The sequence below is a fragment of the Stegodyphus dumicola genome, chromosome 2 (assembly GCF_044657685.1).
Source record: "Stegodyphus dumicola isolate Sdum_Otavi_A_Nest chromosome 2, ASM4465768v1".
Classification (NCBI taxonomy): domain Eukaryota; kingdom Metazoa; phylum Arthropoda; class Arachnida; order Araneae; family Eresidae; genus Stegodyphus; species Stegodyphus dumicola.
Genome location: NC_140769.1, coordinates 186618546 through 186634495, shown reverse-complemented (window position 1 = coordinate 186634495; position 15950 = coordinate 186618546). Strand labels below are relative to the sequence as shown.

Genomic DNA, 15950 nt, shown 5'->3' with positions numbered 1-15950 from the left:
GGTTCCATTAAAATTTATTTTTTTGTTTAGTAGTACTATATTTTTTCAACTTTGCATAGCTTCAATAACATAGATCTATGAAAATATTTTAAATAACTTTATATTTTTGTGCAAGCCTGCTTAGTATTCCATTGGAATTGCTATTGCAGTAGGAATCTTCAGGAAATTTGATGCTGTGATTATACTCATCTTAATTCCATCAGATAGAAACAGGACAGATGAACGGATTTCATGAGAAATACATATGTGTGTTTGTGTGTGTGTGTGTGTGTACAGTATATATCAGTAAAGACATAAAGTAAGAAATTTAGAACTAATTTTTCACAAATACCAAAAATTGAAATTCATAATTAATAAATTTCAAATAATCCTATAAATACTTTAAAGAATTTTAAAAATGTTAAAACCAAAACTTTTCAAACAAGCAATACTCCAATTCAAAAAATTAAAGAAAAACAAAGATAATAGAAAAGAAATTCAATCAACTACAATGTCACTTCATCATTAAGCTTATAAGTCCTTAATTTTTTCTTTGGTGTTCCTTTAAGTCCTTAAAAGTATTTAATTTCCACATGCAGAAAAGTGTACGAACCTGGTATGATGCAGCTCGCAGTTGTACAAAACAGCATAAATGTTACATATTCTACACAATGTTTAAGACTTGCAGGTGCTGCCAATGTGATATTTTTGTATTCTTATTAAGTTTATTCAGCACATCTTCATAGGATTTATTAGTGTCCATAACACTGACTTGTTTGTAGATTATAAATGGTTAATTTTTAAATATTTTTAAAAAGTATTTGAAAAAAGGGGTGAAAATTAGGATTTTTGCTAAGATACTACAGTATAGCAATAAACCACTATTGTTCAATTAAAAATGAAAGTAATGGTTAGCCTAGCTGTGATGTATCCATGTTATGTCTCAAAGTGAATAAATATGCTAAGAAGCCTTCACTTTCCTCTAAAGCATATGTCTGCATTAGTCATCTTTAAGCAGCAGAAATATAAATGCAAGCAATCTACTGGTTCACAAAAGCAACTTTTGGTTGTATAATTTATGAGTATACAGTACAAAGTCTTTAATCCGAACTCATTGGGACTTCAGCAATTACGGATTAGGGTTTTTTCCGGAGTATAGATCATCAATTTAAATCTGGTAAGATGGCATGCAGAAATTATAAATTAAAAATATGAAACCATAATTTATGAAATAAAGAGCAATTATGATCTAAAGGGTATCAAAATTTACAAAAAAAAGCTTAATATTTATTTGTTTACTGTATTAAACATTTCTTTCAACACGTGCATACGTAAAGCATACATTATAAATATAAAGCATACATTACGCATAGTCGAAATTAAAATTGCAACCAGAAAACTATTTGACGTGTATTTGTGATATTTATCATGACGAGGGATTTGATTTAAATCATATCAAAGACAAGAGAGATACTACATTAAGTAAGGAATTACAAGCCGAATAAAATAAAAACATCTGCCCTGAAGATAAGGATAGTGCTGATAGATCAACTTCCAGTTCATTCTGCGCCATGACGTTTCCCCTCCCCGCAGAGCAGCATGACATTGATAAGCAGATTTTGGAATGGTTAGAGAAACAAAGGATATGCTTTTATCCATTTTTTTGCAGCAAGTCCACTTTTTGTTTGATAGACATTGAAACATGCTTTCGCTTTGTAGATCTTTTGGCAGCTCCAGTATCGGAAACTCTTTTTGACATAATTGAAAGTTCAAGCTTACTTTTTATAAAATTGCTCTAACATTCTGAAAAAAATAATAAGCTAGATCCAATTAGAAGATTCAGGAACAATGCAATCTTAACATTAACTAAAATATATAATTAGATAATTTTAGCCCAGCTTATACCGTCCATTATGCTTTAAACGCACATGTGTAAAGATATATGCGTTTACGCATGCGCGGAAAGTTTGTAGCTTTGAGGTCCGGATTATAGATCATTCCGGATTATGGACGTCCGGATTAAAGACTTTGTACTGTATTCACATGCCATTTATCTACCTTAATATTTGGATTATTTTAATCCAGTTGATGAATTAGATTTACTTGTAATATTTCATATTTATTGATATTTTTTGTACTTAACTATTTTAATGTTAGTCATGTTCTTCCAAAAGTATTTAAAAGTACTATTTCATATTTTTCAAACATTTTCCTCTTCATTTATGTATTAGATATACCTATAGTAGTTGCATCTTTCATTATTAGTCCAAAGGGGCTTTATCCCTCTAGGACTATTGTTTTCGTTTTGCAATTTTGCATTGGTTCACTATAAATGTCCGTTTCACTTTTCAAACTGTTGCCACCAAATGTTAGTCCTGCATTATGTTTGAAGAAATTAAATAATGAAAAATCTGAATAAATGTATGTATATTTCTCGCATTGTGATAAAACAACAGTACGTAGAGCCATTGAATTTTGAATGACGTAATCCTTCTATGAATATGTGTATGCAGAAGCCCAAATTTGAAATTTGTTTTATTATCGATTTCCTATTTTATAAAACTTTAACGTAGTTTTGATTAACAAACTCAAGGATTTTAAAGCGAGCAATGGCAACTTGGTACAGAAAAAACATTTTTATCTCCAATGTGCAAGTCTCTGTATCAGAAATTCTAAAGGTATGCTCATTTTAAAACTATTTTGCGATATTGCTGTTGAACTGAATTTTATGATTTAAGTGCGAAGAACGTAATATTTAATAAATAAATGTAAGACACAAAATGTTAAAAAACACTCCTGTGGACATAATGTAAAATCTGAAACCTTTTTTTTTTACTTGCTTATTTTCATTATTATATGTTGTTTTTGAAATTTTTGTTCTTTAAAAAGAGTTAAACGCATTAGTACATGTATCGAGGTTAAGTACAAATTGCACTAAGTTGAAAACATAAGATTTAATCGATGACTTTCTTTAAGTTTAACAAAATAGATGAACATACTATTTCGGTCTATGACACATTAGTGAAATCATACGATGGATAACATACGAATGTACTTGACTGGTACAACATGATTTGAGCTTGCTTTAAAGTTCATTCAGACAGGCAGGTAATTGGCTAGATTCTTATTACAATATAGTGTTCCACTGCTCTGTTTCATGTTAGGACTCTATGCACCACATTGTTGCAGCACGCTTGAGAGAATAATGGCTATTGGCCACGTCAACAAACACCTCGGATAGGCATAGCAGGAACAGCAGTCTTCAGCACCATCAGAGCCGCGAGGATACCTCTCACTCATCCTGTCCATCGGAAGGATTCTGCTGTGCAATTATAGAGTTCACTTTTTCTGCTCAGCGCAGTCACGAATGGGAGGAATACAAATTCAAACAATTTAGTATGCATAAATGTTATTTTCCATTAAAATGATGTGAAATATGTTTGCTCATTCAACCATTGTCAAATTCCCATGAAAAGTATACAACATTTTATAAAATTAATTCAGATCTAAGGCAGAATTAATTTTCTGTAATTTTAAAGTATCTGAGGACTAATTTAATATAATTGCAATGGCTTTATTAGAGCAGTAGCTGCTGTAAGAAATTTAAGTCTTCATATGTGTAAATATCTAGTAATTTTATATTCTTTAAAACTGTTTACTGTTATTCATTTAAAACAATAATTTATGTTTCTAATTGTTTTCTTTGCAGGAACATGCTGATGTGGTTGCCCACGAAATAAGTCAGTTGGTCAAAAAATTTACAGATAGCTCTTAGAATGCTACCGTATGTTTGTTACAACAGAATGCATTATTTTTGGTTTTATCTGATAGATCATAGAATTTAGAAATTAGATAACGTTTGAGGGTTATTTAGAAATCATTGGGACATAATGTTTCTCAATTTTGTTTTTTGATTGTATTATTTTTTATAAAGAAATCTATTGTACATAAACAAATTATTTTTGTTACTGAATAAAAAATGATTTTTGGGGAATGTTGTGAATGTTTCGTTTTTTACTGATTCTTCTTTTTTCTCCTATTAGCATGACAGCCCTAACAGGAGCTATGATCTTCATTGGAAGCTTATTCTAAGCCATTCTCCATTTGACCAGTTTCTCCTAATTGGTAGTTTTAATAATGTTAAAATCACTATTAATATAGTCCAATAACTGGAGCCTGGGTATCCTGTAACTTGTTTTCTCATTAGTTTACCATGTGAAATTTTAAAGAAGAATTCATTTGGCAATTGTGATCAGCAGATTTCATGCGGTTAATTTTAATGTTTTTGACAGTACCACTTTCTTTATATAATTTATTGTTATATATAAATCATAACAAGCCATCACTGTTCAGCACCAAAGATGTTTCTTGAGAATTTCCTTTAAAAAACAACTAAATGAGTTTCTTGTACTTTACAATATAGCTACAAGTTACTCATAGCTATATTGTAAAGTACAAGAAACTGAGATTTGCTTTTTTTTCGTAATTGGCATATATTTCTTTTTGTTTTCATTGATGTTAAAGTGCATTTTAACTGCTGCTTTCTCCAAAGGAATAAAAAACAAACAAACAAAACCTCTCTAGCTTCATTTGTCTGTGCTGTTATAAAAATAACATCAGCATAGGCAGCAAGGATTTGAGATATTTTTTAATATTGTTGCTCTAGTATTAATGCCAGAATCTTAGAATTACTCACTGTAAAGCCAGATTGAATGAAAGAGCATCATCTTGCCTAACACTATTTGTAATTTGAAAGTATTTATTTAGTCTCCCAGATAATTTAAACAAGAGATAATATGACTAATACTAATTTTACAAGCCTAATGAGATTTTTTTGGAATTTCTGAATTGCAGAGCATGTTTACACATTTTTAGAACGATTTCGATAAAATATTAAAGAGAAGCAGTGTTTTTGAATAAAAATTTCTGGCAATAAGAAAGGTCGTGTGCAGCTTTTAAATTTATTCTTCTCTTAGAATGTCGCATATAAACAAATTGCGCATTGAAGGATATGTTTTTACACTTTCCGAAGAGAAATATACGTGTTCAGTAATTCAAAAATAGTGCGAAGTGCATGGTATTAAAAATTCTTAAGTACAAAATAAGCAACGTTATTAATCAGAAAAAGAAAAACTGTCAAACATTGCTTCTACATAAAAGAAGACTGCAAACGAATAACCAAATTTTCTAATGTTCCTAAGGTTAAACCGTTAGTAACAAGAGAAAATAGGCTGACACAGAAATCAGTTGCAAAATGTTAATTTCTTTATTTAAAAATATTTTTGCAGCAACAGTAGGTAAAATAATAAGACAAGAATTTACAATTTAAAAAAGCTAAAAAAACGTAATGTTCATTTGTTTTTGCCACGTCATCTGGCTCAACGCAGAACAATTTATTAAACTCCGTATGAAAACTATTTAGCAGGAAATAAATTGCAAACCTTGATTAAGCATTAGTTTGCCTAAATGACTGCAACCAAAAAAGTCTATTTATTATCGAAAATTATGAGAAAAATAATGTACAAACCTGGTTCCATCAATGCAAAAATTTTAGTAAGGTTTTTATGATTGTTGCATAATTCTGTTACAATGGGAACTGAAAATAAGAAGAATGGTGAGAAAATATTAAATTATCTCAAGGTACTATCAAGAGGAAGTTTTACGTCCGATATTTACAGAAGAAATTCCTTTTCTTTTTTGTAATTATTTTCATAGAATGAATCTTTATCAAGACTGCGTAACAAGTCATATTTTGAAAGGTATTACTGCATTCATGAAAAAATGAAGACTGATACAGGTATTGCATATACAGATTTTCAACGTATTCCTGCAAAATCCTCGAACGTTTCGCCTATGGACTATTGTGCGTTCGGTCTCTTGAAAAGAGCTTTTTCAAAACACAAATCCACCACGATTGATGGACTCTGAAAAGTAGTGGAATAGGAATGGAAATTAATACTTCTAGAAATTTTATGAAAATCCTTTCTGTCACAGAAATAATGATGCAGACTTATAGTCGAGAAAAAAGGCTATCAGGTTAAACATTTAAAAAAGTACTCTTCACATTAATTAAACGGCGCCGAAATCGTGCTAAAAATACACTGGTGTGCAAAACTTAAGTAACAGCAGGGTTTTTTGCCATAACTCCACGAGAAATCAACTGAGAGACATGAAATGCAGAAATGAAGGAGAGTATTATGTACGTAAAGGATGACGAAAGCATCGAAGCTGAAAAAGGAATACAATGCATACAGTATGGAATCAAACAAAAACAAGCTTTATTGAACGCATAGTATCGTGACTCATGATGGTCTATCCAAGAGGAAGAACAACAAGCAGATGTTCCTTAATATGGGATATGCCCTCCCCTCACTGCAATGGTTGCTTCGCACCGTCTCCGCATACTAAGAACCAGCTGGTGCAACATTTCTTTCGGTAGGAGTGCTCATTCCTCAATCAGCATCTGTTTGAGTTGTTGGTTGTTCTCCGGAGGATGTAAGCGTGCTGCTTTTAAAGGAAGCTGGGTGCAGATTTAAATCTGGGGAGTATGCTGGTCAATCCATTCGAGTGATACTTCACTTTCCAGTAGCTCCTCAACAGCAAGAGTCCGATTTGGCCGTGCACTGTCATCTATAAAAATTAAGGCTAATGGCACCTCGGAACAAATGCACATGGGGAAGGAGTACCTCCTCACAATAGCGATCCCCGGTTACAGACCCTCTGTCGAAAACGTGGAGCTCAGTTCGCCCGTTCAGCATGCCTCCCCAGACAAGAACTCCAGGACCACCGTTACGGTGTCTTTCCTTGATGTTACTGGGATAAAACCGGGTTCCGACCTATCTCCAAATCAAAACGCGTTGAGAATCGCTTCTGGTACTGAACCGAATGTCATCCATAAAGAGGACACGACTCCACTGATCAGTTGTCCAGTTTTTGTGCTCTCTGCACCACTGTAAATGGTGGCGAACTTTCAATGGGAGGCAGCGTTCAGGACCCCTTTGTGAAAGCGTCTGACCACAGGTGACAGGTGAATGCAGGGCCCGGACGCGTAATGGCAGACCGCACATTGAGTTGAATAATGTTAAGCAAATTTCGCTTACTGCGCATGCTTGATGGTGTACCTTTGGCGCGGGGAGAAATATTGGCGACTAAGCAACCCTATGCTAGCTTATTCGTGATCGGCTATCGCGTGTGTTCGAATGATGTTTACAACTGTAATGTTGTGTAACTTAGCTTATTAGTTATTTTAACGTCCATACCGATTGCGCTTGCTTATTTTTCTAATATATATTTCATTGTAATTTGTCAATAACAGTGCATTTAATATTTGTTAACATATGTTCGTAATAATTCGTTATTTAAATGTAATTTGTTTACATGTTATAATTCAGTAATTATAAACTGGAGTATCTTGCTTAGTTTGTTAGCGTATATTCGCGCTTTTATTTTCTCATTTCAAAGAATTTAATAACTAGCATTAAGGAATTGTAAAATTTCTTCAGTGTTATTTGCAAGCACTTGTTATATTCCTCACTGTTTCTTTATGTATGTACGAGTGGAGCGTATGGTAAATCCTCAATTGTTTTTATTGCTTAAAAGTATAATGAATAAATTTTCAACTAATATATCCTAAATTTCAGTCTTTTTCTGAACGAAAATTTGTACAGTTCCAAAGGAATGTGCAGAATTTCATAGGTATTATATTTTACATTTTGAATGCAAACACTGCTTCACATTACTTCGCAATAATTTCAGCTTTCTAGTTGTTTGAGCAGTACAGCAAAAAATAGTATTTTAACACAGTAATTAATTTACATTTACATTATACTCTACGAAGATTTAAACGCCAGATTTGTTTACAATCAGATGGCGGTACATCTACCGTATACCGTATTTATCTTCTTTTCAAATCGCGCCAACACAGTAATTACGCCAAATTGTTTTCTGGGCATGCGCAGTATGCGACATTCGTTTAACACTGTTCAACTCAATGTGCGGTCTGCCATTACGCGGCCCGGACACCCGGACGGCTTAATATGACAAATCGGGTGTCGTCCGGTACCCGCACCTATTTAGAACAACACTACCCTGGCGACTTCCTGAAAGGGCTGCATCGGAAATATATTAATGGAGAATATGTGGTATTGACGTGGCCAAACAAGGGCGTGTGCATATATATGCTTCAGTATACAATTAATGAAAAGTTTCATACATAGGTACATTGGTGGTATAGGTACACTGCTCAAAAAAAAAAAAAAAAAAAAATGGGACAGTGCTTCCGTTTTACTGGGGCGATTCACGAAATTCAAATTGCGTTCTTCATGTCTCGAAAGCGCCACTTAGGATATATATTAGATTTATATATAGCACTATTCTAACATAGGTATTTTGACACAAAATCGGACTTTTTCTGAAATAACATACCAATTTTTTTACATATTTCGATTCTACGACTCAAATTATGCCAAAATACCAAGTTTTGTAAAAATCATATGAGTAGTTTTTGAAATATTAGCTCTCAAAATTTTAGCTCCTCAATGTTAATTGAATTTGGCAAATATTTATTTATATCTCTTTTTTTATTAAACTTTTTTGATTTTTTCTCTCACATTTCGAAATTTAGGTTCATTCCAAATAAAATTTACCCATTTTTTGTGTTTTATTTTTTAAATTTCTATTTTTAAATAATTTTTCGAAAAAAATTTTGAATTATAACCTATAAAATTTTTACCATCATCTTAAAGTAGGTATATTTTTAAGCATATCTGCAAAAAAATTAGACATTTTTATTCAAAATTTTCTAAGATATACACAAATTTACATATTTTCGCGTTTTGAAATTTGGCATCTTTTTTTTTGAGCGATAATAACGCCAAATGTGGTCTATGGATTTTTGTTACACTGTATTGCCACAGCTATTTTTAACCTTAAATTTCAAGTAAAATTTTACGGAGAATTAATTAAATGACATTTTTTCCCTCAATGATGCGTAATAAATATTTATTAATACTATATGAAAAGCTATTTTTATAAATAAATTTTTTAATATTTTTTTAAATTTCTCTCTTTCTTTTTTTTTTTTTTTTTTTTATAATAAGAGTAAATTTTTACCTTCGGCGTTTTATTGTCTGCTACTTTACTTCAATTAAATCGAATTGTCTAAAACTGAGAATTTTCGTTTGATGTTTATTTGAATTTTATGACATTAACTGCACAATTTATTTCTAAACAAACTGATGCTTTTGAAGTGGCTGAAAGAGCGGCTGGTACTATCATCCATATTTTTAAAGCACAGTATATTTTTATAGAAACATAAGATTTAGAATAATCATTTTTATAAAAGTCAAATTATGATATAAATATACAACCCTCTAGAAACTGAATTAATGGAAGTTCAATGGTTATGTAGAAATGATCTGCAGCTACTTAATCACTGAATAAGTCAGCAGATTCCGTGGACAAGTAAGAATAATTATATAAACGACACCCAACATTCTGAATTCAATTAACAACGAGGATACGATGTTTATTAAATGAATTCAAAAAGTTTTAAAACATAAAAAATCAACTCATTTTTTATCCTAAAATGTATTTTTGTGAGTAGCGTATTTTCATTATTCTAATTTAAAATTCTAATAATTCTTAAAATTCTAATTTAGAATGTAATTGTCAAGAACTGATTCCTAATCATCAGTAATATAATAAGTAATTATTACGGTTATTAATAAATCCTTCTTATAAAGTAATTGCAAATATTTCAAAAAACTTTCTGTATGAATGCAAATATTTTTCTGTGCAAATATTTTTAATTTCATAATAATCAAGATTGCACACGATATTATTTATTTGCACTTCAATTCTTAACGTCAGTTCTAGTAGAAGTTACAAATCAATTATATTTAATTAAGGATTGGATTGGATTATTTAATTATGGCAAAGCACACGAGGGCTATCTGCCTAAAAGGAGGGATGCCTTCGTGGAGGACTTTCTAAGGGAAACTGGCTCGTATACACGTTACACATCGGGAAAACCACGAAAACACCCATGCAACCAGCCTTTTCGCGGGATTCGAACCTCGGACCGAACTACCAGTGATCAGCGTCTTTACCGCTCGGCCGTTTGTGGGCCTTTATGAAATGGAAGGCGATAATTTTATTTAAAATGATTGTCAGAAATACCAAAATGTTTTGAAAAGTTGGATACTTTTTAATATACTTTCAGAATGCTTAAAGAAAATGAGAAGAAAAATAAATTTTTTCGTAAAATTTAGTATTTATTTTTTTATTTTATTTTTTTTTTTATTTAAAACTTTTCAATGTTATGATATTTGATTCTTGCGATTTCAAAGATAAAATATTTGACTAAAATATGAATAACATTTTAAGAAACCAAATGTAGGATAAAATTGTGTAAAGCAATGGGGCACAATGATAAAACTGTTTAAAGCAGTGTATGCAAGTCATTCTAAGTTAAAATGTCGGTTATACATCTCTCTTATTTATATATATCTTTTCTGAACGGAACATTGAAAGGCGTGTAAAACTGTGCTTTAGTGTATTTTCTTTTTTAATATAGTATGCAGTTTTCAAACTCATCGTAGTCTGGGTTACAAAGTATTCTTCCGAAAGAAACGCAGTTCAAATAAATAAAATCAAATTCTGGAAAATTGATATTAATAAATATATTTAAAATGCTCAGTTCGAAGAAATAAATAGAAAATTTTAAAACAATTATCTGAAGAGACAATGCAACACAAACAATTAAAATAAAAGTATAAAAATTTAAAAATTACCTAAAATAATAACTATGACGAAAAATATATATAAAGAAAACTATTTAAAAAAAATAAACGCTGCATTTTTATTTACGCAGTTCGAATAGGTAAATAGAAATTTTTAAAACAGTTATTCGAAAAAAAAAAAAAAAAAAGTGCAACTTAAACAATTAAAATGAAATTCGAAAAAGAAAAAATTACTTAAAATAATAAGTTATAATTAAAAATATAATATAAAGAATATTATTTGGAAAAAAGGAACGATGGTGACTTTTTTTCCTCTCATGGGAAAGGAAACTAGGTTGCCATATATTAAGAAGTTCGCCAAGTGAAGTATTCTTGGCTCAAACTGACAAAAAAGTGCCAACATAAATTTGTGAATTTCTCCGTAAATTTCGCTCCAAATTTTACAAAATTTCATATTTAGGCGTAATTTGAGTCGTAGAATCGAAATATGTAAAAAAATTGGTATGTTATTTCAGAAAAAGTCCGATTTTGTGTCAAAATACCTATGTTAGAATAGTGCTATATATAAATCTAATATATATCCTAAGTCGCGCTTTCGAGACATGAAGAACGCAATTTGAATTTTGTCAATCGGCCCAGTAGATCGGGAGATATAGGACTGTCCCATTTTTTTTTTTTTTTTTTTTTTTTTTTTTTTTTTTTTTTTTTGAGCAGTGTACATTGGATACATATGTATATTGCGTCTGACCACAGTAAACCGCGACACTTGTCACCCCGTTGCTGTACAGAGTTGCTGAGCAATGGCGCTTGCTTACTGCTGTCGGCCTCTTTTCGCCTGCCGGACGATATATCGGTCATTCCCTGCAGTTGTCGTCCTCAGGCGGCCACCACCAATCTTTCTAACTGCCATACCTGTGGTTTGAAACGCTTTCTTAGATCGCGAAACGACACTTTTGTTGATTCCAAACTCTGCAGCTACACTGGTAACAGTACGCCCCTTCTTCAGCTTTCCGATCATTCTTCCACGTGTGAAGTCGTCCAGGTGATTTCATCTAGCCATATTTCACGAACTGGCTCACTGGCACTTGCAGCGAATATGTTGAATGCCAATGCCAATGATGAAAAATTGCGGAGTGCCTATGGTTCAAAACCATGTACCTCCTCATCAGAATTACATGAAAGCGAGCAGAAATAGGAAAATTGCATAAGTAGTAAACTTGATGCTCACTTGAGGGAGCCACACGGCTCGAGAAAAGTTAGGGATACCAAGAATTTATAAAACTTAGGAATACATAATTTTTTTGTAAGATTTTAGATTTTTAATGTTTTAAAAAAATTTTGATTTCTTATAATTTTTTATATAAATACGATACAACACAAAAGCATAAAGCGGAGAGGAAAGATTTTACGATTAATAGGCTCATTGGCACGTGGCATACAGTGGGAGTGCAAATAATAAAGTTAACGCGAGAAAATATTCAAGGCAGAATTAAGTTCTGCAAGAGATGTGATTCTACAGTGAACAGAATGATAACTTTGCATAATGACCACTTCTCAGGTTTCAGGAAAGGATAATGGTAAAGCTTGGAAAAATAAGTAACTATATGGCAGCTCGCTGAGGGGACGTCCTTCCTTCATGGCGCGGCGTCTGGAACTGGTGTTAGATTCCACGTTCCTCTCTAAGCAGTAATTACGTGCTGTTTTGGTGTTAGAAGGGCGCGTTTACGACTTTTAGGTGGTGGGTAGATACCGTAGTCCCTACGAATGATGGCTCTTGGTCTCTTTCGTGAGCTGCGAATGGCTGGGTTGTACTCTGATAGTTCTAGCAATGCTCGGTTATCAGTCTGTTCAATTTTGATGAATAAATTCTGACTAAGTTTTTTAAGAACATAATCTACTGGTTTAATGTTTAAGTCCAAATGAATTACATCTGTGCGGACGTACCAGGCTGCGTTCAGGGCCATACGTAGTGTTTTACTCTGAAAGAAATGAAGTTTTTTCACATGAGTTTTGGCAGCCGTACCCCAGATAGTACAAGCATACATAAATATGGGTCTTTTAACAGAGGTATAGAGAAGGATTTTGTTTTTAATTGACAGATGACTCTTTCGAGCTAAAAGGGGGTAAAGTTGGGATCTGGCAGCCTTCGCTTTATTCAAAGTATGAATTATGTTGAATTACTACGATATACTGTATCGTACTGGGTTTCTATTGCCGGAGCAATACCGGAGCAAATTTTTTTCGTGTTGCTGCCCATAAGCCTTTGATCACAAAGTCCAACTGCACTACTCGGTTAATACGGTGCAAAGCACGTCGACAGTGAACCGTTGATCAGTGGAAACGAGTTTTGTGGAGCAACAAATCAAGGTTCATCCTCTCCCTTTCTGACAGCAGGGTCTGGGTCTGGTGTCTTCCTGGAAAACGCCTCTTGCCAGAATGCATTTTGCCCAGTTCAGCGGAGGTTGAATTATAATCTGGGGTTTTTCTCCAGGTATGGGCTGAACCCTTGGTCTAAACTAATGCTAAACTAACGTTGACGCCTACTGCATCATTTTAGATGTTGTAATCCTATCCTTCCTATCCCGTGAGAGTTTTACCTGTTAGATACATTTCTTTTAGGATGACATTGTCATCTGTTATGTCCATGGTCCACCATGGATGACAATGGGGTTAACCGAATGGACTGACCTGCACAGAGCCCAGACTTCAACGCTATCGAGAACCTCTAGGACGAATTGGATCGCCGAATTAAGGTGCGCAACAGCTGTCCAATATCGGTGAAAGAACTTACATGTCTTCTCCAAGCCGTGTTGTAGAAAATACCAATAGCCGTCATACAAAAGGCCTTGTAGAAAGCAGGCCTGGAGGATTGAGGCTCTTATTGCAGCCCGTGGAGGCTCTACCAGCTATTGAATATGAATAAATTTTGTCTATCTTCTCCATCATGGGTATCCAAATACTTATTGTTAGATAGCGTATGATTAGAGAAACTTACATTTGGTGTCACCGATCTGCTTTAAGATAGGAATCCTATAGATTTACATAAGAAAATAAATGATGGAAAGGATACCTTCCAATTGATTCCTTTCTGTGTAACCAAACGGCTAGCAAGGAGCAAGTGCATCAAAAGAGGTCTTAATTAATGGAATTCTTTAAAATTTCATTTTCAGTTTCATCAACATGTGACATCAACATTTACACAGAGAAACTCCACAAAATATGTGCAGATAGATCCAAGAAAGGCCTCGCTTTCGTAGAGCCCATTTCATCAGACTTTGAAAGAATCAAATTACTTTTTCAAAGCGACCGTGATAATCACTGTAATAAACAACTTGAAAATTTTACACTTTCTATGCTTAGAAGGATAATTTATTTGGTTGGCCCATAAGTCCTGGCGTATTTTTTTTTAAGTGAAAATTTTGCGTGAAAAATAAATATCTAGCAGTGTGTTTTATGTTATTCGATAGAAAATTATATGCTCTACAAAACAGCGTGTTTAGTTTTTTATGCTGATCTACTTTTTTTCTTTCCATGTCATTTAAAAATGAAGTTTCAAGTCGAGAAGCTGCTCGAAGAGATTTGTGAAGTGGGTGACGAATATATGATGCCTCTTAGGACAGCTCAAAATTGGTTTAAGCTTTTAAAGGATGGGGATGCAAAAACGGTAATTTCTACCGTCGAGGCATTGAACAGCTAGTTGAACGCTGAGAAGAAGTTTAATAACCAAAGTAGAATAGATTATTGATTGATTTGTTGTATATTTCTTGTTTATTTTTGTAGAAACCTTAAAAAAAGCCAGAGCATACGGACCAACCAAATATCATGAACATATAAATTAAGTAGTTTACATAACCTGTGCGTATAATTATTCACAAGAGAAAATTTTGACTTTGGTTATTATTTTTTATCTCGTATGGAAAATAAAGCTAAAAAACGTCAAAGGAATCTCAGAATATTAATACCAAAGGATGTCAGAAACTCTTAAAAATATATGTAAGGAACTTTGTAAGCGCAACCTCCTCCCCCACAAAAAAAAAAAAAAAAAAACAGACCATTAAAATAAACAATGAAAACTTTTCACCCACAAAGCCCCTTAGTCAAAACTCTTTCTCTCTTTTCTGATCATTCTTTGAAATTTTCAAATCAGTCTAGGTCAGATGTAATTGAAAATAAGTAGAAGCAACTTTAATCAACATTAGCTGGAATGATATTTTTCTTTCTGGAATTCCAAATCATGGTATTATTGGAGTCAATTTTTGTTTAAAAATTAAAGATGTTCTTAGCAGTCCTGTGTTAAAAAATGTATCAGCATTTGCTTTAAAACGTTACAGTTTGCAATAAGCGATGCAGGTGCTGAAAGTTATTTTCAAGAGTCACTTCGACCAAAATCAAATTTCGAAATAGAATGTATTTGGGACTCTTAGAGTCCATAATTCCAATAAGTATGTCATTGGAATAAAAAGAGATCTGCTGCGTTGACTTTGTACCCTCATCACCTATGCTTATTTATAGATCAGATATTTACAGAAAGAAAAAATAATGAACACGATGATTAAGAGCTATTAAATTCAATCTTATTAAATAACTATAAAATAAAAAATGCACATTTTTATATGATTGTTTTCCTTCTAAGCAACGGTAGATTAATAAACTATGTTACGGCAATATGCCCTGTATGTAATTTATTTTAATTCAAGTACTAGACGATTTCTTTTAAAATGAAGAAAACGTTTATCGGAATTGACGCAGATCAAACATAGGGCAATAATTCAATGTGAAAAAATTAATTTTCTATGACACTTAATAAGTTATATTCACAGTACGATTGCAGTAAATCCTTTCGAAGCAATCATTTCTAGATACAGCTTGTATTTATAAGAATATAAATTACCTATTTTAACATGATTACCTTTACAAAATATAAAAATTATCCGGAATCTTGTGTATTTGCCTTAGACAGTATTTACTGTGTTTGATCTATATTTTATTTTAAATTCTATTTTATTAGCTTTAAAATGAATAAGGCTCCCAACCGGGACAGTAATGAGTCATTCTGATTACCGTACAGAAGGCCCGGATTCGAATCCCGAAGAAGGCATAGATGTGTGTAAATGTATAGTGTCTGTGCGGCATTGGGCTTCTCTAAATAGGCGGTGAGCCGAAATTTCTCTATAGAAAGTAGTGATAGGGAAAGCATGGACCCTCAGAGCAGTCCTTCCGGGGGTGTTT

General features: G+C 32.7%; 1 protein-coding gene across 1 annotated transcript in view; it reads left to right on the top strand.

Moving 5' to 3' along the window:
• The window catches only part of nst (phosphoglucomutase 3-like protein nst), a 77505-nt gene extending 73532 nt beyond the window's left edge, over positions 1-3973 (top strand). Inside the window, exon 17 of the mRNA XM_085811529.1 lies at positions 3689-3973. Coding sequence (XP_085667655.1) covers positions 3689-3754 — 66 coding nt within the window. The 3' untranslated portion in view covers positions 3755-3973. The remainder of the gene's footprint in view (positions 1-3688) is intronic.
• Positions 3974-15950: the final 11977 nt, after the last annotated feature.